The sequence below is a fragment of the Thalassophryne amazonica genome, chromosome 11 (assembly GCF_902500255.1).
Source record: "Thalassophryne amazonica chromosome 11, fThaAma1.1, whole genome shotgun sequence".
Classification (NCBI taxonomy): domain Eukaryota; kingdom Metazoa; phylum Chordata; class Actinopteri; order Batrachoidiformes; family Batrachoididae; genus Thalassophryne; species Thalassophryne amazonica.
The window spans coordinates 37161711-37185645 of record NC_047113.1 but is presented as its reverse complement, the minus strand read 5'-3'; the positions used below and the strand labels follow the sequence as shown (position 1 = coordinate 37185645).

The following is a 23935-nucleotide window of genomic DNA, read 5'->3' as shown; positions in this document are numbered from 1 at the left end:
AAGATCTTACATGGAAGTCACACATAAATTACATAAAAGGAAAAATAGCGAAAGCCATTGCTGTTTTGCATAAAGTAAAATATTCATTAAATAGTTATGGTTTATTAACATTGTACAATTCATTGATTGTCCCATATTTAACTTACTGTGTAGAAATCTGGGGATCAACATATACAACCTATATACAACCTTTATTTATTTTGCAGAAAAGAGCTTTAAAAGTGATTAGTAACAGTGGTTTTAGAGATCCATCTAATCCATTGTTTATTAAGTATAGGGTACTTAAATTTCATGATTTAGTCGATTTGAAAATATTACAAACGATGTACCAAGTTAATAAAAATACTTTACCAACAAACATTCAAAATATGTTTGAAAAAAGAGTAAGTAGTTATACATTGAAAGGAATAGAAGTCTTTAAAAAACCAAGATTTAGAACCAAAGTAAAGGAAAGGAGTATTGCAGTAAATGGTGTCAAATTATGGAACAATCTTAATAAAGAAATTAAAGAATTAAGGTCGTTTAAATTATTTAAAAAAACATATTAAATTAGCTGTATTAAGTAAGTATGAAACTATGAAGTAAGTCAGTGGGCTGCAAGAAAGTAAAAAAAAAAAAAAAGTAAACTTAATGTTTGGAGTGTCTTAAGTTTAAATGTAACCTATCAGTGATGTAATCTATTAATTAATGGTCATAATTATGAAATGGGTCAGTGGTATGTGACAAGTTAAAGAAATGCAATCTGTTAAATAATGTTGACTATGATGCTGTATATTGAAAGATTGTATTGTTAAAAGGGGCAGAAATCATAAGACTTGTTCTTCTTTCTGCTCCTTTTCATTCTGGTATTGTGGTGCTTTTGTTTTTTGCTTTTCTGTTTTTCTTTTAAATGAATGAAATAAATATATAAAAAAAAAAAATGAGCCTCTGCTAACACTGATTGGTTGACTCATTCATTCTATATACAAACCAACACGTTAATGTGAGGTGTGTGTGCTGGTGTTTACATATAAATGTGCTTTTGTTAAATATGCCTTTTTGTATTTCTAAAAAAAAAAAAAGCCATTTGCAAAAAGCCAAAAAGTCAAGTTGTTATTTGACAACCGTCTGATATAACCAGGGTCAAAATAAATAGAACACTGCCATCTACTGGCATCCATATGCTCATACTGCCATGAACACTACTGGCCAGTAGATGGCAGTAGAGATTGTGAAAACTTGCCAAAACAAAATTCCAGATAATCCATGTCTGCTACATTTAAGATGCTTGGAATTTAATGAATACAAACTGAATTTGAGACATTTTATATATATATTACTCTGGAACAAAGACAACAGACAATGTTTGACATAAGCAGGATAAGCAGAGCAAACAGGAATCGATTGCAATGATTTCAACTGAAACTAATGGAGAAACAACCTGGGCTTCTTCTGGCATTTTTACATAAAACAAACACAATAACAACATCTATAAACCCAGAGAATATATTCACGAGAGTTTTAGGCACAATATACAAAGAGTTTAATGCTATTGTCCGTGTGGAGCCTGATCAGAGCGTCTCAAAAGCATTTCTTCTGTCGTGAATGTACTGAGATTACCCATAATACACCTGGACACAGCATGTCTACACTAAAACCTTCAAAATTAATGCATTACTTTAAAACTAAAACATATATCTGATATTTTCACTTTATAAAACTTCAGACATGATGTTAATGTGACCATATGACCTTTGTGGCTGGGACGGCGGTGGGATCGAACCCCGGACGGCTCGCACTAAAGACCATTACTCTACCAGGTCAGCCAAAAGGGAATTCCCCATTAGCCAAGCTAGTGGGAACGTCTATTCAATCAGGACCCAGGACCTTCATCCTGCTACATATCACCGCCATTTTTGACTTCATCCCGAAGTCACAGGTGCATTTAAGCATGTTCTGTGACTACACACATCCTGCTGACAATGCGAATTGTGACCGAAGGACCTTTGCGGCCGGGACGGCAGTGGGATCGAACCCCGGATGGCTCGCACTAAAGACCATTCCTCTACTAGGTCAGCCAAAGGGGAATTCCCCGTTAGCCAAGCTAGCGAGTTAAAACTGTATGCCTCTGGATGACTTGGGTGATATTGCCAGTGTGTCAGTATGGGGTCAAAAGAAATGAGCTTTTTTCTTTTCTGTGACATGTTCTTCTTTGCCTGCAGAGGATAGAGCAGTTTATTCTGGAACCAGCTCTCCTCTGTTTGCAGAGGATAGAACTGCACATCTACTACAAAACATTTAACAGGTAGGTGCTTAACTTATTTTAGACTTCATAAATGTTTATAACTGTTAAGCTTTGTTCACCACGCCTGCAAAAATATGTTAGTGGACCAAATTTATTGGAAGACGATTAGTCCACTGATGGTTTTCAAAGTTATCTGAAAAGCTAATCTGACAATGAAAACATTAGCTTCGATAATTAGTGGTTAGCGGATTAGCGGAACTGTGCCCACCACATCCAGTGGTGTTTATTACATAGAAAACAATACAAAAACTTTGAGAATTTTTTGTCTAGTGACTGCAAATATCCGGTTTATACGATGATGGTGTAAGTGAGTTTTACTGTACATGGGACTGAACAATAAATTACCTCTCAAAGCTTTGACGATAAAGTCACTTCCATCCCACACAGGTGACTTTATTTTCCCAAATTTTTCTTCTGTTCACATCTGAAGGGAATCTGTACATCTTGAAGCCCTTGTTGTGTCTATTTGTGCATCCAAATGCACAACAACCCAGCATTTTCAGTGAATAAATAAATAAAATAGTTGGATTTACATGCAAACAGATTAACAGCGAACGCTATTTCGGAACCAAGATGGCACCACGAGTCATATGACCCTTTTTTGACTTGTCATGTTGCCAGTCTCTCATTTAAGGTACTCTACAGTTGACCACTCAAATCATTAATATTCTTATAGTAACAATTTTTAAGCCATTTGCAATAATACTACACATTCTGTGCAATAATATTTGTACACTCATGTACAACATCACTTGAACACTTATGTGCAGTATTACAAAACATTATTTTTCTGTGTGTATACAGTGTATCCTATTCTACTGTATATATTGTTATTCCGCACAGAACCTGACTTCTGAATTTTGGTATTATTTTTCTTTTACCTTATTTTGGTGAGGGGAGGTGATGGTCTAGTGGTTAAGGCGTTGGGCTTGAGACCAGCCTGACTGGAAAACCACTAAGGGCCCTTGGGCAAGGTCTTTAATCCCCTATTGCTTCCGGTGTGTAATGAGTGCCTTGTATGGCAGCACCCTGACATCGGGGTGAATGTGAGGCATTATTTGTAAAGCGCTTTGAGCATCTGATGCAGATGGATAAGTGCTACATAAATGCAGTCCATTTACCATATTTGGACGGTTGTTTTGTGACTGTCCCTGTGCTCCTGTAACATCGTAAATTTCCCTGTCGTGACACTATTATAGGGTTATCTTATCTCATCTTATTGCTTTGGCTCTCTTTGCCCCTCAGTGCTTCCTTGCAGGCAGCTGTATTAATGAAGTGGGATTCTGCCTGCTGGGGTTTTACAGCGGGTCCTGGTTAATGGGGAGAACCCTGTTAACAGACAGAATCAGCTTGAGGCCTTATTTAGCAGGAAACAAAAGCTCAACGGTGTTTGCTATCCAAACAAGTCTTGCTGTTGTTGGCGGGGGTGGGTGGGTGAGTGGGTGGGGTGTATATCACTGGAGATGAGCCATCTCCTCAGACAGAATGAGCGGCTCAAGACTTGTGGAGCGGGCTTAATGACTTTTTAAAGAAGGTCATAAACTCTGTTCGCTCCCTCATTTTTTTCAACTTGCATGTAACTCATTTGCTCTGCTTCGCTGGTTTCCACAGCCCACCTGGGTGTGTGTGGGTTGCAGGTGTGGTGGCGTTCCAATGGCGGATTGATGAATGGGACTCAGAGGTGAAGTGCAAACGCGATCTCAACCCTTTGTTGGGTTGAGCCACGACTCCCTTGAGTTTGCGGGTTGTGGAATGACTTAAAAGGAGGATCAAAAAACATGACGGTTACGGCGGACTTATTACTCACTCTGAACATTCCCCGAGGAAGAGTAAAGGTAACTGATGAGATGTGAGGTATGACATAACTGTCACATTTTTTCATTCACCGAATACCCATGTGGATTTGGGGATGCAAATTGCTTCTTTGTAATTATGTCATACTATAATTTGGTTGTTTGTCTGTTCCCCTACTCCATCCCAGGCCCATAGGTCATTTTCCACCAAATTTACATCATTTTCCACCAAATTTACAGCTAACTACAGAACTGCCCTTAAAGGGCTTGTTTAAAGGGTCAAAGGTCAGGATCAAAGCTTTTCACTCCAATTTGCTCCAAACTTGGCAGACAAATGGAGATAGGTTCTAGAATTTTCCAGAAAGGTCAAATTTACTAAAGGTTGATCAATGGATCGAAGGATCCAAAATTCATTTTGGCAGAGGTCAAGGCCATGAAATTTGACTTCCAATCCAATTTGGACCAAATGTAGCACACATTTAGGTGGATTCTAGAACTGCCTTGGCAAGGTCAGCCAAAGGTCAATCATCTGGGTGAAAGTCAAGGTCATTGGGATCAAATGTTGGATTGCCGTTGCCCTTACTGTCATCATGTCCAAAGACAATTTAAACAACCAGCATCAGGTGATACTGATGATGTACCTGGCTTCCTTTGGGACCTGGTAAACCCTGAAAAGAGAAAAACATTTCAAAATGATCATTGTTTTCAATCACTTGGAGCACATTTTGTACATCTGATGATGAAAATCCTCACCGGTTTGCCATCCAAGCCAAGTGGACCCTGTTAGAAAGCAAATTTAAAACAACAACAACAACAAAAAAAAAAAGAGGCAAAGTGTGAGGACTGTGTCAGCATGAAACCATTTCTAACAGGCTTCAAAAACATCTAGCATAAAGTTTGCTGTGAACCAAAAGCTACAGACACAGCTTGTGTTAAGCTCCATCGTAAAACCTGCTGTTATTAGCATTTCATAAGGAAGGAGTCATGTCAACATCTCTCAGGAAACAATGTGAAAGATCTGAGCTCAGGAGAAGTAATTAAGTGGTTTTAGCAAGAGAAAGACATCAAGTGAGGAAAGGACAAAGAGGAACAGCTGCAATTCAAGGAAAAAAGTAGGGTATATTTTACACAGTTTACATCACATGTAAGATCTATGTCCTGCCCCGTGGATCTGTGTGTATATGCAAAACCTTTTCATGTGGTTTATAATTATTCTGAGATTTACAGTGTGGTATTTTACATGATAAGCTGTGAGTGGATCTGGTCCAGCTGAATTAATCTGCCCCATAAACCAGTGTATTTGTTTTTGAGTATGTGCATGTGTATGTGTGTGTGTGGTGAAGAAATAAGACAAGTCCAATTTCACCCTGTTGCTGAAAAGCATTTGGAAACATCAGCCCACTTTGTTTACCGCAATAAAAACCATAAAACACTTGGCTCAAATCACAAAACTTTAGCTCTGTGCTTAAAAATAACCAAGCAGTTGTTTTTTTTTTAACTAAACCTTCCACGGATTATTCCATATATGTGCGAGACTCATATCTGACATTTTTCAACTGAGGCACTATTTTTTGATTTTAACTTTTCACTTGGGATAAAAAAAGGAGCTTCCTCTATTAAACTGAGCTCCCGATCAGCGGCGCTGTTGATGAGCCGGAGGCTAAGGTAAGCGGCTAACTGTATAGTCAGTCATCTACCGGACACTTCTAATGACATTCTCACTTGTTCAGTGATGACATGAAGAGGTTTACTGTGAGTATGTTTAGCTTGCCCCGTGCTATTATGTTATATAACCATTTAGTCCATGACGGTGTTTGTGCTCTAAATCAATACGGCACTGATTAAATTCATAATCATAAAACATTGAACAAAAGAGCCCTTGTTGAGTTTCCCATTAATGCCCATGTGCCACATGAGGCTTTAAGAGTTTTAGGGTTGCTTGAGCCATGCATCACCAAGCCCATCACAATGCTGGTGGTTCTGCAAACACCAACATTAACAGTCATCATCTCTGGCGTCAGACTGCTCCAGTTAGGCCTGTTTTTTTTTTGTCTACTTGCTTTATCAGCCCCTCAGGTGCTGTATGGCCTGAGGTCCGGTTGTGAAAACCTCCCAGTTTTAGTCATGGACTAATTCTTTGATGGACGGACAGCAGACATGAGGACAAAAGGGAAGGTCGGGGTGAATATGATGTGTACTGTAATAAGCTGCTTTGCTTCAGACTTGTAATGTGACACAATGGCTAAAAACTCCTCAGAAGTATTAATAGCTAATCCATATATAAACGAGAAGGCTTTCTGAGAGTGCATTCCTCCGCCAATGCCACAAGTTCCTGAATGCTTAAAACCTCTTCTGGATCCTGGATCCAAAATATGTTCTAGAGCCACCCCCCCATTTTATTGGAAAATATCCATCTGCTCACCAAATTACATCATCGTCCTCTCAGGCTTTATGAGTTAAATGTTGCTAAATGACAAATATGCTTATGGATTTTAGTTCCAGAAGAATATTTCAGATTACTTCCAAAACTGAATTACTTCGTTTACAGAACATTATCTATCTGCTCACCAAATTTAATTGAAATATGATTATTACTTTTTGAATTATTGTGCTAACAGATAAACAAACAGACAGACAGACAGGCAGGAAAAGGCTGGTGAAAACATTATTATTAAACTTAAACATTATTCGCAAAGTGGTTCTTAAAAAGTTCAAAAGTAGAACAGACTCTGAACTGCCTTGAGCATCAACTTAGCACGAGCACACGGTTCTTGTCAGTGGAAAAGAGGCTCCTGATGAGGACTCCAGCCAAACTCAGGTTACTTCCCCAGCCACGGCCTGTACTCATTTACAGCCAGATGGACTGTGAAACTGTAGATTAAGTGACCTGGTATGAGCAGGAAACAAACCCAGGTCCACATATTGGCAGCCCAGATCCTTATCCATCAAGGCCCCTACTCTAAAACAAGAGGATGCAAATTAAATGCCTGCTGGAAATGCAAAATTAACAGCAAATGCTTGAATATATATACAAGTTCTTTTAATGGACATTCCAAGCACAATATAATGAGGCTCTTTTATAAATGCCTAGGCACCCTAACCCTGTAAAACACCCCAAATTATTAACAGTAGTTCAGAAATTATGTCGTCTCCAAATTTAAGGGCATATGACAAAGACTAAACTGGCTCAGTTTGGTTAACTTTGATGCACCAGATTTACAAACAGCAAGTTTGTATTACTTATATAATGTATAATATAACAGCTGAGTGGATCTTTGTCATTTGATTGGTGCTTTTTATGTCATGTGACATGGATTATTCATCCCATTTGTGTTGCATTGCATTTAGCATGCAATTTGGTTCCATTTACTGTGCAAATTTGGTTCCATACTTTTGTACCAATGCACACTGTGAACCCCGCCCACTACTGGGGGCAGCGTTTAGCTCAACATAGTGGAGTTTGTTTTGCTGATGGACAACGATTTGAAGGAGCTAATTGATGGCGCTAATTCTTCTAACACACACACACACACACACACACACACACACACACACACACACACACACACACACACACACACACACACACACACACACACACACACACACACACACACACACACAAAAACAAATCCACTATGATGTAAGCCATCTGGAGGCATGAAGAGCCGTTAGGATGAAGAGGATGACGTTAGGATGAAGAGCTGGACTAATTTCTGATGTGATTTTTTTTGCTGGACTGAAGTCGGGTTTTTTTTGGAAGTATGCGACGTCAGTGCACTGCATCACGGGCTACATCGTCAGAATTATTTTTGAACTATTTAACTTGTCAGGATTGTTTCAGTTATCTGCTACACTAAACAGGCTTAAAAGACACCATTTATCTTTAGCTGGATGTTTGTAATGATGTGGGTTCATATCTGTCACTTTTCACCATCCTGACAGCAATATTATTTCCTGGAAAAATGTCTCTCCATTTCTTGAAAAAAAAATTAAACCATGCTTGACTGTGATTGGCCCAACTAATGAAGAGGTGAACACAGAATGAGTATAGCAGGCATGGATGGAAACATCTGCAGAGTCCGTGTGCCCATTTACCAATACTTCGTGCTGTTTGTAGTGCTGGCATCATTAATTAAATAACTAAATAAATTATTTTTAATTTCAGAGTATCTGTGAAATCAGCATTAACGTTGCTGAACAAATTTCATATTTCTTTTTTTTTTATCTTAGATTTTATCTTATTTTGACACATATGTTAGATTTTATCTTAGCATTTTATCTCTTCTTAATGTTGCACCATTGTACCGAAGCAAATTCCTAGTCTGTGAATCCTGTTCACTGGCAACGGCAATAAACTTCTTCTGATTCTGAAATGACATGGATCAAAGAGAATGGAACAATTTCATCTTGTTTATGCATTTCCTTCACTGCACATAGCACAGATCACCTGGTGTAACATTTTACAGCACGTGTGAAAGTCCCTGTTTGCAAAATTTTGAGGATTTCACTCTTTCAGATGCATGTGTGTCCACGTCACTGAGTCTAAGCATCGACGAGGGAGGGGGTGAGCGGTATCGCTGCATGTGGGAGTAGTTATCAGAGTCTGGCTGCTTCAGAACTCATCAGGATGGATCGATGAGGTGAACAGGGTGAGGTCACTGGCGGGTGCAAGCTCTGAACTGGAGCAAAAACTGACTGATTTATGGCCACTAACAAACCGCCCGCTGGCCTTTGATCTGTAGTTGCTTTTGGTGCCTTTCCACATTCATAATAGATGAGTGTATGTCTGTGTGTGTGCGTGCACACATTTCTGTCTGAAGCTATGAGTGGGCATATTATCAAAAACAAAAAGAAAAACATATCTAATGCCTAGCAGCTAAAACATACATAAAATTTTAAAAACCAGACAAAAGTGAAGGCAGCTTCCTATAATAATATTACAAATGACAATACAGCAGCTGTGAAAGTTTTTTGATGAATAGGGATGTCCCAGTCCAATCGCAGTGTTCAATAATGGGCATGATGAAGGCATTTTTAAAACGTGATCATATTGAATTTATTACATACAAGTCTGCCTTCCGGCTCACTCTGTCTCATAAACGTTCTGCAGGCACAGCTGAAGTTACCGCTCAATGAATGCCTTCTGCTGGCTCAGCTACAGTGCCATGGTGCACATTTTAAAAAGCATATTTATGCTCTGCTTCACTTCTAAAAATGCATAAGATGAATTTCTGACAACTGGTGCATGTAATACTCCTCTATTATCATCCAAACCAGGTAGCGCTTTCCACATGAAAATGCAGGTTTTTGCTCATTATTCTGTCTGTGTGTCCTCATGATAACTGGCTTGTACAGAGCCGGAGCCAGAATTCCTGGGGGTTGGAAACTGCCCACCCCCCATGACTACCATGACCCTTGAGTTTAGATCCACATCTGAAGGCATATTTTAAAGACACATCTGCATATATTATTATTATTATTACATTATTACAGAGATTAGAGCATGTCATAGGTATTAAAGGCACTGCACTGCGGTGGTTTGAATCATATTTGTCTAATAGATTACAGTTTGTTCATGTAAATGGGGAATCTTCTTCACAGACTAAAGTTAATTATGGAGTTCCACAAGGTTCTGTGCTAGGACCAATTTTATTCACTTTATACATGCTTCCCTTAGGCAGTATTATTAGACGGTATTGCTTAAATTTTCATTGTTACGCAGATGATACCCAGCTTTATCTATCCATGAAGCCAGAGGATACACACCAATTAGCTAAACTGCAGGATTGTCTTACAGACATAAAGACATGGATGACCTCTAATTTCCTGCTTTTAAACTCAGATAAAACTGAAGTTATTGTACTTGGCCCCACAAATCTTAGAAGCATGGTGTCTAACCAGATCGTTACTCTGGATGGCATTTCCCTGATCTCTAGTAATACTGTGAGAAATCTTGGAGTCATTTTTGATCAGGATATGTCATTCAAAGCGCATATTAAACAAATATGTAGGACTGCCTTTTTGCATTTACGCAATATCTCTAAAATCAGAAAGGTCTTGTCTCAGAGTGATGCTGAAAAACTAATTCATGCATTTATTTCCTCTAGGCTGGACTATTGTAATTCATTATTATCAGGTTGTCCTAAAAGTTCCCTAAAAAGCCTTCAGTTGGTTCAGAATGCTGCAGCTAGAGTACTGACGGGGACTAGCAGGAGAGAGCATATCTCACCCGTGTTGGCCTCTCTTCATTGGCTTCCTGTTAATTCTAGAATAGAATTTAAAATTCTTCTTCTTACTTATAAGGTTTTGAATAATCAGGTCCCATCTTATCTTAGGGACCTCGTAGTACCATATTACCCCATTAGAGTGCTTCGCTCTCAGACTACGGGCTTACTTGTAGTTCCTAGGGTTTGTAAGAGTAAAATGGGAGGCAGAGACTTCAGCTTTCAGGCTCCTCTCCTGTGGAACCAGCTCCCAATTCAGATCAGGGAGACAGATACCCTCTCTACTTTTAAGATTAGGCTTAAAACTTTCCTTTTCGCTAAGGCTTATAGTTAGGGCTGGATCGGGTGACCCTGGACCATCCCTTGGTTATGCTGCTTTAGACATAGATTGTGGGGGGGTTCCCATGATGCACTGTTTCTTTCTCTTTTTGCTCCGTATGCATCACTCTGCATTTAATCATTAGTGATCGATCTCTGCCCCCCTTCACGGCATGTCTTTTTCCTGGTTTTTTCCCTCAGACCCAACCAGTCTCAGCAGAAGACTGCCCCTCCCTGAGCCTGGTTCTGCTGGAGGTTTCTTCCTGTTAAAAGGGAGTTTTTCCTTCCCACTGTGGCCAAGTGCTTGCTCATAGGGGGTCGTTTTGACCGTTGGGGTTTTTCATAATTATTGTATGGCCTTGCCTTACAATATGGAGCGCCTTGGGGCAACTGTTTGTTGTGATTTGGCGCTATATAAGAAAAAAAGTTGAAAGTTGAGTTGAGTTGATATAATAATGACGATGGTGATAAAAGTTAGGATAATTATTATTATGAGGATGAATATATTTATAATAACTAACACAAAAACTTGTCTTTCATCAATGATATTCAATCCATATGTGTTCCAGTTTTACGACTGCGATGTTTAATTAAGTAGAAGTGAAGAGCCATATGAAATAAATGCATTCATTTATTTTGTTATTTTGTACTAACAAACAGACAGACAGACAGATAAATAAAATAACTAAAAACATTAAGGAGCAGCTTGGATTGAAAGTTGTTTTTTCCTTAATGCAATGCAGAGCTAGTAAGTTGTTGAGCATATCCACTGGTTTGAATTTAATAGGCTTGCAGTGTGCTCTGTACAAGTGTAATATCTTGGAAAATACAAAGATTGAATTGGGACTTGGTATCAGCAGATAGTCAACATTAAATGAGTCGTATCAGGAATGGGGTAAAAATAAAAAGGCCTAGCAATAGAGTTCTACTAAATATAAAGCAGAATGGGGGGAAAAATTGATAAATTCCTTCATCTCACACTCCAAATGGAATAGACCACAAATTGAAAAGAAGAAGGTAGGACATAGGAATGTAGACAAGAAAAACTGGGAGATTAATGTGAGAAAAGATGAGAAAATAGGCCCAAAATTGCCACAAAAACCTCAAGTGAATGTGAGAGGGAAACAAAATAATGCATTTTTATGTGTGGGTTTTTGTGTGTATTCTCCATCTGCATCTAAATCTCATTCTGCTACATGCCCCAGCAGATTAAAAAACAACTCATGAAAGGGCTAGTGGAACAGAGTCAGCATTCCCACCAATTACATGGTTTTAAAACACATTTCTGGAAAATAACTTGGCCTAGAGGAGGGCAAATGTCTCTTTCTGTAGATGTGTGGGTACGTGCATGCTCACATGTACACATAAATGTGCCTGTTGGGTGTGCGTGTGTCTCCAAATCACAGTAAAACAAGGAGGAGAGGCGTGTCTTGACCGTCTTTATTGTACTCCACAAGGTGCAGACTCATAATTTTCCAGTAGGATGTAATTGCTGAGGATGCGGCTTCAAAATGTGGTGTCTGCAGATCAGAGCAGAAACACGTGAGAATGTTGCAGACAGTTAACCTGAGTGAGCTTACCAATTGCTAACCTTACCAACCCCGTCGAGCAAGCACACAGGCGACAGTGGTAGGGAAAAACTCCCTCTGGTGATAATGAGGAAGAAATCTCAAGCAGACCAGGCTCAGAGGGGTGACCCACTGCTTAAGCCAGTTACAAAGTTTTTACAAAATTTTTACCAATTCTTACAAGCAGAAGAAACACAAAAACAGAGTAATAAAAGTAATAAATAATGAATAATAAATACTAATAAAAAAAAAACAAGAAAAACGTGTGGACAGCCACTCATGGACTTGCAGAATGATGTCCAGGAGCTGTGTCAATACTATTTTCCCCACTGATTCTACTGTCCTCTCCTCCTTGGGAATCTTCTGGTGGCTGGGCTTCAACATCCACTCGAAGCCTCCTTGATGTGTGTACAGGCTCAGTGATCCTTTGGAAGCATTTTCAATGCATGCACAGACTCCGTGATCCTTTGGAAGCCTCCTTGATGTGTGTGTGGGCTCTGAGATCCTTTGGAAGCCTCCTCAATGTGTACACAAGCTCTGTGATTCTCTGAAAGTGCTCAGATAAAAATAAAAGAATGAAGTGACAGTGCTGCCATAGATCTCATTCCCTGCACAGGTGATGTCCAGCACGCTGCCCCTGCTTGCACGGGGCCAAGTGACATTCATTCGTTTTCCACTGCAGTCCTCAGAAAAAAATAAATAGATAAAAGAAAAAACACAATGAATCCAGTTTGTGTGGCTCCTCCACAGCTGGACAGGATGCGTCCAACAGGCTAACGTGTGCATGGCAGGTGAGTGCTGGCCCGGCTGCAGGCCGGGTGGCTGGAGGCTGCTGGCTGGAGGCTGCTGGACCCACTCAGCTGCTTTCAGAAGTACCGTTCCTCTCCAAGCATATAAAAGGAAAGTGCATCACAAATTGAATCACATGTTGCGCACATTCTGAATCATGGAGAATACATGGAGAAGAACAGACTATTTGGCCAGGAAGTTTGTCAAGCAATTTTTTTGGTCTATTCAAAAATCAAGTGACATGTGCGTGCTGCTCTGCGACTCAGGCAAGGGGGTGGCAAATGGCTGCGAACTTTATGTGAAAATGAGCGAATTCCCCTGCGGATGCCTGTATGTCCTGTATGGTTGAAAGAATTGTATAGCAACTGGTGAATGAAGTCTCTGGTACTATAGCTCTTCAGAGGATCCTTGGATACTGTTGGAATGGCTTTGTATCAAACAAAAGGAATTAGAGTGTCTGGGTTTATGAATAACCAAGATCATGATTTAGATCCAGGTTTTTAATAACTTCTGGGACTCCCTAAATTCCACAGTTTCTCTTCAGCTTCCACCATATGATTGTTTTTTCAGCTTTCACACTCTTCCACTCCATCACCTCCTAAGTAATCCTACAAACAACCATCTGACGCTGTCTCACTACAGTATGCCACTACCTTACAGTCCTTCAAATAATTTTTCCTGTCCATCATATCACGTCTGTCCCTTCATCAGTTATACTGCCAACATTCAAAGCTCTGACTGGCTTTTGTATACTTCTAGCTTTTTTTTTCTCCCACTGCCCCTGAGCACATTGGCTGGATCAACATGCTGGACTGGATGATTTCTGTGGCGGACACGGGACAGACTCCGCTGTAGGATCAGATCCAACGAGTGGCTTGATTCCCCCCTCCCCTCCTGATGGCGGACTGGACGCCTGCATGGACCCTTGTCAATTGTTGTTGTGTTCTGTATTGTAAACGTTTTTGGTAGAATGGTCTAAGCAGTGAGTCACCCCTTTGAGTCTTGTCTGCTTGAGGTTTCTTCCTCAATATCAACAGAGGGAGTTTTTCCTTACTACTGTCGCCTGTGTGCTTGCTCTCGGGGTTGGTAAGGTTAGACCTTACTTGTGTTGTGATCTGTTGTGATTTAGTGCTATATAAACTAAATTAACTGAATTCTGTGGCTCTTCTTCTCCCAACAGTAGCCCAATTTCTGCCAGCTCCCTGTTGGACAACAGTACAGATGGCAGGTATTGTTAATTTGAGTCTTGACCAATGTGGTATGGAAATTTGGTTTATGATTATGTAGCTGTATAATGTAGCCAGCCCAAAGGAACAAAGCAAAGACATCTCTCCGGTCAGAGCCACTGTTCTTCCACACTGCAGTGGGAAGAGATGTAGAGCTGGAGGAAAAAACGATATTTGTTCTGCTATAAGCAGATTGAAGGTCAGTAGATTACAGTTTGTTCACCACAGATTCACAAACACAAACGCTTCTTTGTCTACTCTCAGGGCCATCACAGCCCACTTTGTCAGCTTTAACTACACTGTGGAATTTCAGGCCATCCATTACATCTCCTTTACATAGTATTACATCTCCTTTGTATCATATTCAGAGTTCCCGCAGATACAAAACACCTAATTCTATGGACACGGGCAAATCCAATACAATCCACAGCAACTTTCAGGGTCTGATTGCGGTAGTGCTCCATTCAGAACACCAGTTGTGTCCCTGTCTGTAAGTCTTCCAGCCAAATTGCACGCAAATTCCACAGAAACCATCTGAGCCTGAAGAGATCACAAGCCAAGGTCAACATTAGATTTCAAAGGCTATCCTGAAGAACTGGTTGAAGACATACCTATGCTTAATATGATGTCATAAATCACTTTGTACTGGCCACATGATCTTTGTCCCTGGTTGACTCTGAATGGTCAAATTCAAGATCATAACTGGCCAACTCAAACAATTTGGAGCCAATATGTGTGTGTTCATTCAGCAGGTTCAGTTTTAAACAGAACTGATCAGATGTCAGTCCAGAACAGAACCGTGTATTTTGGTATCACTGAATCAGAGTTTATTAGCATAACTTGATGTCAAATAAGTAAGGCATGGGGGTTGTACTCGTTGAGGTTGGGGTTTGCACTCTTGTTTTTCTTGTTAAATGACTCCATCCAGAGTACAATGTGTTCCAGAGCACTGTGTGTTTAGGACAGAAAATTACTGACATGTTGTGTGACTGCCTGGATTTAATCTGCACTCAGTCGTCCTAGTGCCTGAACAATGGAGACTTCAGCCCATTTCTGCTGAGTGAGGTCCGCTGTCCATCACAGGCGGGCGTTCGCTGTAAACATGCTGGTGGCTGTGCCTTTGAATGTGTGTGTGTGTGTACGCCTCTCCACAGTTCTGTCAGCTTTGATTGTTTGACAGTGGAACAAACTATTTTCTGAAACTAAAATCTCTCCTGTGATTGATGAGGGGAAGATGTGACAGCAGTTACACAAGGAGCAAAAACATACATCAGCACATCGCAGAGGTTTTTTTTAGATCACACACAGTGCATCGATTATGAATAGAATAAAGTCATAATATTACAAGGATAAAGTCATAATATTACAAGAATAAAGTCGTAATTTTATGAGAAAAAAACTCTATGAGAATAAAGTCAAAATATTTGGAGAATAAAGTCGGATTTTTTTTTTTTTTTTTTTTTTTTTTTTAGAAAAAACTCGTAATATTACGAGAATAATGTAATAATATTATCAGAGGTTGTACTTATATGAGAAGCGATAACCCTGCAGACGGCCAGTTCCAGCCATCTCCTCCTCCATGAAAGAGGCGATTTCCTCCAAGTCTATGTGGTTCTTCCTCTGGAAAAGACACATTTTCTTGCATATTCTTTTCAAAGTTCTGATACTAATGATAATGTGGTGCAGATGGGCCAAAAGATGAAGTATTTCCTTATTTGTAAAACCTATATTGAAGTACAACTTAAAGCACTCCATCTCATTTTGAGATGCAGAGTTTTTATCTCATAAAATTACGTCCTTGTAAGTAACTCCCTTCGGCTGCTCCCTTGTTTGCACTTGGGGTCGCCACAGCAAATCCAAGGTGGATCTGCATGTTGAATTGGCACCTGAACTGAAACCAAGTGCATTAACCACTTGGCCACCATGTCCTTATTCTTGTAAAATTACAAGTTTATTCTCATAATATTACAAGTTTATTTTCGGAATATTATGACTTTATTCTCGTAATATTACAAGTTTTTTTTATTCTCGTAAATTACGACTTTATTCTCATATTATGAGATTTTTCTCATAAAATCACGACGTTATTCTTGTATTATTATAACTTTATTCTCATAATATTCTGTTTTTTAAAGTCATAAAATTAATGACTTTATTCTTGTAATGTTATGACTTTATTCTCATAATATTACAAGATTTTTCTCATAAAATCACAACTTTATTCTCGTAATATTATGACTTTATTCTCGTAATATTCTGAGTTTTTTCTCATAAAATTAATGACTTTATTCTCGTTCTGTTATGACTTTATTCTGGTTCTGTTATGACTTTATTCTCGTAATATTATGAGATTTTTCTCATAAAATTACGACTTTATTCTTGTAATATTATGACTTCTTGAAGTCTTAAAAAAACCCACCCACCCACCCAAAAAAAAACTCAATGTGGCCCTAAAACAATGTCGTACATCATTAACACTGTTTATCAAGCTATTGATGCTTCACTGCAAGAGGACCGTTGCATGCATTAAGTCTTCTAAACGTAATGCCTGTGAGGCATGCACGCTATACACACAACATCACATGCATGCACAGAGGTTGCTGCTGCAGCATAGGGCTCTCAGTAAACTGCTCACATTTATGTTCAAACCAATCAGCTGTGTGTTGCACGCATTTCATGCATCTGCATCTTTTAATGCTCCTGGCTGGTGAGAGATAAAGATAGTCTTAAACCAGAACGACATTTAGAGGGTGAGACAGAGCAAGAAAAAAAGTGTTGCCAGAAAACGATCAAGCCGTTTGCTTTAACAGTGGAAAAATTGGAGAATGAAAACTTGTTGATCCAATGCAGTCAGTGCCGGAGTGCGCTCTCCATATGAACCACTTCATGCAAATCAATTTATGCTGCACTGCAAGTTATTGGTGTGAAACTGTACGCCGACACACACCATTTTCTGACCACTTCCACACTTCTGGCCTGTGTGGTTCACTGTACTGAATTCACATATATGCACACACATCTACACATGTGACCACACACACACCCCAAATTACAATCCAACAACGTTAACACTCCACCTAACCTTTAATGTGGAAACTTGATTGTCGGTGGTGAATTATAATAAAATGATGTACTGTCTATTTTGGCCACCAGCATGACGAATCAGCTCGATTCAATGTAACTCATCACATGTGGTCAGGTGCATAAGTATTTGAACAGGGACACCAATTTTGATATTCCTAATTTTGCCTGTGAGCACCACCGCAATGGTGTGAAATTAAGCAACAAAGATGTGCTTGTAGTGCACAGTTTTAACTTTAAGACAGTGACAAAAACAAATTCATATCCAAGCAGGCAAACAAATGTGGACACAATCTTGTGTGCATTGCGTCCACCTGTGTGTAATTAGCAGCAGGCATTTCCCGTCAGGAGGGCTGCACAGTGCCAGACAGACTGGGAGTCTAACTTCAAGAGTCCTGCGGGGAACGCACTTCCCAGAATTCCCAGTGAGACAACATACCAAATGACACGACAAGATGCCGTGCAACACAACACCAGGCTACTACTGTGGATAGCCTGGGCAACTACACAGTGATGCTGTGTGTGTGTGTGTGTGTGTGTGTGTGTGTATCAATCTCTGGACAGGATGTCCCACAGAACATGAAACAGTCTCACATATGAAGCCTGTGCACGATAACAGATTGCACAAAATCTGTTTAATTCCAGATTTTATCAAGAAAGTCTGCACACTCAGTAACAGACCCACAACCAAGCTGTGTGGAGGAAGTGGCCACTACAGGTCACTACATCTCTGACTGACATAATATGTTGCTTTCCACATGGTGATGCCTCCCAGAACTAAATGATCTGCTTTGCATCAGTAGTTATTGATGTGCACGGGCAAACCTTAATAAAAGCATGAAAGCCAAATATTTGCATTATGGATGGATGTTTTACATTACAACTGTTATGACTTACAGTGATTTGTGTTGTTCTCACAAGATTATTCCTCTATATTGACTGATTTTTGCATTCATCTATTTACAGAACTGCAGTTTGTGTGTTGATGAGGCACCAGTGTAAAAAGGTTCCTGAACTGGTGATGTCTCAGGTTGCCAATGCTGGATAAAAGAATTTGGTCTGTATGTGTGTTTGCTGTAAATATGAGTGTTTGTCGTTGGGCAGGACACAATGGTGACTATGAAATGCTGACGTTAAACATCACATAGAGAGACATGCCAGAGGGACGTTTTGGGATGGGAACTGAGAATCAATTGCAAATTTCAGTTCAACAGACATTTTTCATGTCTATGACACCATCAATTCCTGTTATTGATGATTTTCTGACAATTCTGTGTTGAAAAACTCAAGTGCCACATGCGATCTGTATCTTACAAGAAAAATAGTTGGATTGATACTGAAAATGTGGACACATTTACATTTGTTCCTTATAAAAATAATCACGAATTGATGAAGAATCAGGCCAATATTCAGAATCTATAATGGCATCGATGGAGACAGAATCTTATCAATTCCCATCCCGAGTGAAGATAAGAATACTTTAAAAGAGCAAAAAAGAAGGAAGAAGTTGGAACAGAACCGTGATTGGGTGAATTTGACAGTGACGGAATAAATAAATCAATTTACCGGGTATCCATCCCTTCCAGCTTTGCCCTGGTGAGGTTAGAAGATTAAAACATGAAGCACTTGAGACAGGTTAGCACAGAAACAACAGCTGTAAACAACTGTATGTGTTTCTCCTCCAGCAATGACCTGACAAATATTTCTGTAAAGCAACCCCATGGAAGCTAAATTCCCTAAAATCAGCTTCCCGATGAGAAGTGGGTGGACTGCTCTGTGGTGCTTGCTGTGGCTGTGGGGCCCCATCTCAGTTTGGGGGCCATGTGGCACAGATGCAACTCCTCACTATGATTCACATTGCTACACATATAGCTTTATCTTTCATTCTTCACACATAGCTTCACCATATACAGATGTACAGGGGTTAAAGTGGGATTTGGCATATGAGGGAACCCTAAAATCCAGCGTAGCAGTGCAGCAGCGAAAAATGACATGCCTCAAAATAACCCCCATACTGATTTGTTGTACAAATCAGTATGGGGGTGCATGTCTGTTGGTGTGAATGTGTTTGTCTGTCTATATGTGGCCCTGTGACAGTCTGGCGTCCTGTCCAGGGTGTACCTCGCCTCACACCCTATGACTGCTGGGATAGGCTCCTGTAACCCTTAATTGGAGTAAGCGGTTGAAGATGAGAGAGTTTGTGAGTGAGTGCTAGTTGAAGCCGAGTTGTTTTGTATATATTTATTAATCCCTATAATTTTACTTGCTGGGGAAGCCATAAGATATATACTATAATAATATATTATAGTATTGTGCTACAATTTATTTGAACATCAGTGCTGTGATATACCCAAGATGACATCATATAACTACAATCATGGCATCATCTATCATGACTGTTAAAACAATAATATTACAAACACCATTTAGTTACTTTGAACAAATGATTTAGTTTTGTCTGTGATATGTTTGCATTCTTTATATACAACACCTGGCAAAAATTATGGAATCACCGGCCTCGGAGGATGTTCATTCAGTTGTTTAATTTTGTAGAAAAAAAGCAGATCACAGACATGACACAAAATTAAAGTCATTTCAAATGGCAACTTTCTGGCTTTAAGAAACACTATAAGAAATCAGGAAAAAAAATTGTGGCAGTCAGTAACGGTTACTTTTTTAGACCAAGCAGAGGGAAAAAAATATGGACTCACTCAATTCTGAAGAAAAAATTATGGAATCATGAAAAACAAAAGAATGCTCCAACACATCACTAGTATTTTGTTGCACCACCTCTGGCTTTTATAACAGCTTGCAGTCTCTGAGGCATGGACTTAATGAGTGACAAACAGTACTCTTCATCAATCTGGCTCCAGCTTTCTCTGATTGCTGTTGCCAGATAAGCTTGGCGGACTATTTGCAGGCCATGACATTGACCCTATGTGTCTTTTTGCAAGGAATGTTTTCACAGTTTTTGCTCTATGGCAAGATGCATTATCATCTTGAAAAATGATTTCATCATCCCCAAACATCCTTTCAATTGATGGGATAAGAAAAGTGTCCAAAATATCAACGTAAACTTGTGCATTTATTGATGATGTAATGACAGCCATCTCCCCAGTGCCTTTACCTGACATGCAGCCCCATATCATCAATGACTGTGGAAATTTACATGTTCTCTTCAGGCAGTCATCTTTATAAATCTCATTGGAACGGCACCAAACAAGAGTTCCAGCATCATTACCTTGCCCAACGCAGATTCGAGATTCATCACTGAATATGACTTTCATCCAGTCATCCACAGTCCACGATTGCTTTTCCTTAGCCCATTGTAACCTTGTTTTTTTCTGTTTAGGTGTTAATGATGGCTTTCGTTTAGCTTTTCTGTATGTAAATCCCATTTCCTTTAGGCGGTTTCTTACAGTTCGGTTACAGACGTTGACTCCAGTTTCCTCCCATTCCTTCCTCATTTGTTTTGTTGTGCATTTTCAATTTTTGAGACATATTGCTTTAAGTGTTCTGTCTTGACGCTTTGATGTCTTCCTTGGTCTACCAGTATGTTTGCCTTTAACAACCTTCCCATGTTGTTTGTATTTGGTCCAGAGTTTAGACACAGCTGACTGTGAACAACCAACATCTTTTGCAACATTGCGTGATGATTTACCTCTTTTAAGAGTTTGATAATCCTCTCCCTTTGTTTCAATTGACATCTCTCGTGTTGGAGCCATGATTCATGTCAGCCCACTTGGTGCAACAGCTCTCCAAGGTGTGATCACTCCTTTATAGATGCAGACTAACGAGCAGATCTCATTTGATGCAGGTGTTAGTTTTGGGGATGAAAATTTACAGGGTGATTCCATAATTTATTCCTCAGAATTGAGTGAGTCCATATTTTTTTCCCTCTGCTTGGTCTAAAAAAGTAACCGTTACTGACTGCCACAATTATGTTTCCTGATTTCTTATAGTGTTTCTTAAAGCCATAAAGTTGCCATTTGAAATGACTTTAGTTTTGTGTCATGTCTGTGATCTGCTTTTTTTCTACAAAATTAAACAACTGAATGAACATCCTCCGAGGCCGGTGATTCCATAATTATTGCCAGGGTTGTATTAGTGAAGTTGTCTGTTATAGTTTTTGCAAAGACGTCTGCGATAATTGATGTTGTCACAGACTCCAGACCACAAACAGAAATACACTCATCCAGTCTCATGCATTTTTTGTGATACTGTCACGAAATACATCACATTTTCATGACACAGTCAAGTTGAGTTCACAATTTTCAACCCCAACCCCAACATAACCCTCCCCCCCACCCACAGCATCACCCCAAATTTCATGATACCATCCTAAAAAAAAATTTGTGATACCGTCACGAAAATCACAAACGAATCTTTCGTGATTCCATCAGAAACTGCCATGTGATCGGGTTGCATGCGACACATTTTCCATCTTGCTCATCCACAACAAGCAGTTCTTGTTTATGTTTTCCTTGTAAAGGCAACAACAAAGCTGGAATATGTTGCTTCCACATTTTTTTCCAAATTCATCCAGTGAACGCATGGTTTTCAGAACTCTGAAGTTTACAACTTGTGTTTTCTTAGTCATCTTTAATGTAGCATTAGTATGACACTTCAACTAAGGAAGCTTTTAGTGAAGCCTGGGCATCACTGCTTCAACACCAAAAGAACCTTAAAGGAGACACCGTTAATTCTTGTAATATCCAACAGCGCTCTGTGATGTTTTTCTTTGCTCAGCTTTCATTTTTATTAACAACGATAAAGTTGCATCGTGGCTTGACTCCTCTGTATGTCCTAATGAGACGCTACAAAATACTGGTTCATGACACGGTTTCAAACATTTCAAGTCGATGACTACCAGATTTGCTCAGGTTCGTGATATATTTATTTAAAGAACAAACATAGTTTGATTACAAGGCACAGAACAGTCAGGACAATACCAGAAGCTATGGTTACATTTAGGGATGCAACAATCCACATTTTTTTCACTTCCGATCCAATACCTGAATTTAGATATCTGCTGATACCAATACTATTCCAATACCAGAGCTCTGTTTGCTTTAACATTATTATTATCATTATTGTTGATTTTATATGAGGACATTTTGTATCCCCAGTTATACAGCTTCATGATGAAGTGGCATAGAGGAGGCTTGAATTAAAAAGAACACCAATAGGTACATCTAAGATGCAAGCCTAGATTTGATGTTTTGGTGAAAAATTAAGTACCTTTACTTATTTTTTGGTGGTTTCTTGTAGCATCTTGTGGCATCTTCCTCGAAATGATACATGTACTCGTACGCAATTTTTGGTGCGCCCACAGGGTGGACTTGATTTTTTTTTGCAGCCGGACCACGGGAGATGAGCTCCCCCGTTGAGTTGAGCTCCCTGTAGTGGAGCACGTTTACATGACCATAATAATCAGACAACTGTTAGTAATCAGATAACTAATAAGCTAATCGCTCACATTTACACGCACTTCAGTAATCTGATAATCAGAAAACCCTGGTTTACATGATTTCAGTTCATAAGTTGGATTTCTTTTGAAGTGGAGAAAAGACAACACTCTCTCTCTCCCTCTCCAGGAAATTAGCTCTTTAGAATGCTGAAACACTTGCAAATATAAAAGAACGAAACAAATTTGACTAATGGTATATGTAAATCTCGCATACAATGGATTCAGGTGGACTAACGAATGTCTGTTATAATCGAAATCCGCTATATGTATAAAATGGACAAAATCCACTATACGAGGTCTGTTAGAAAAGTATCCGACCTTATTATTTTTTAAAAAAACCATATGGATTTGAATCACGTGTGATTGCGTCAGACAAGCTTGAACCATCGTGCGCATGCATGAGTTTTTTCATGCCTGTCGGTTGCATCATTCGCCTGTGAACAGGGTTTGAGTGAGGTGTGGTCCACCCCTCTTGTCTATTTTTTATTGTGAATAAATGTCTGAACGATTTGGAGCTTTGCTGCATCAATTTTTTTCCAGAAACTGTGAGAGACCTCCAGGTGGACACCGTTCGAAAAATTAATATGGCTTTCAGGGACGGTTTTATGGGGATTAAACAGATTACGGGGTGTTACTGCCGCTTTAAGGACTGCCCACAACTGCTGAGAGTGCGGCGCGCTCCCAGCCCCCATCGACAGGCTGACACCCCGCTGGAACAACCAGATCATTTCCAACGTGAAGGCTTTTTTGATCCGGGACCTCGTCTGTCTTTCACAAAAAGGCAGAAGATGTGGACATCAGCACTTTTTCCGGCACATTCCACCGTTACAGGAGTTTTTTTCATGGAAAGAAAAGCAGAGGGACGCGCCACGGCTCCGTTCATTAAGCGGGACAAAACCACCTCGGTGTTGGTCTCACAGGACAGCTTTCAGGTGGATTTCAGACGGATTCCGGTTGCTTTCCAGTCGTGTGAATATCCGATTGTGATTGTGCATGAGCTGGACATGCCAGAACATGTCCCATGAGGCTTCATCACGGCGTTGCTTTGCACCGAGCAGCTGCACCGTGACGTGCGGTGATCAGCTTCTCTTTCCATGACAAAAACCCCTGTAACAGTGAAATGTGCCGTTCATTTTTAAACTGGATGCTGTCTTGATCCGGTATGTCATCTGACTAGCA

The 23935-nt window shown here is 39.7% G+C and overlaps 1 protein-coding gene across 1 annotated transcript in view; it reads right to left on the bottom strand.

The window, feature by feature from the left end:
* Window positions 1-23935, bottom strand: part of si:dkeyp-44a8.4 (collagen alpha-1(XXIII) chain) — a 443131-nt gene that overhangs the window by 54514 nt on the left and 364682 nt on the right. Inside the window, 4 exon segments of the mRNA XM_034181202.1 lie at window position 3990; window positions 4719-4745; window positions 4831-4857; window positions 18853-18879. Of these exon segments, the coding sequence (XP_034037093.1) occupies window position 3990; window positions 4719-4745; window positions 4831-4857; window positions 18853-18879 (82 nt within the window).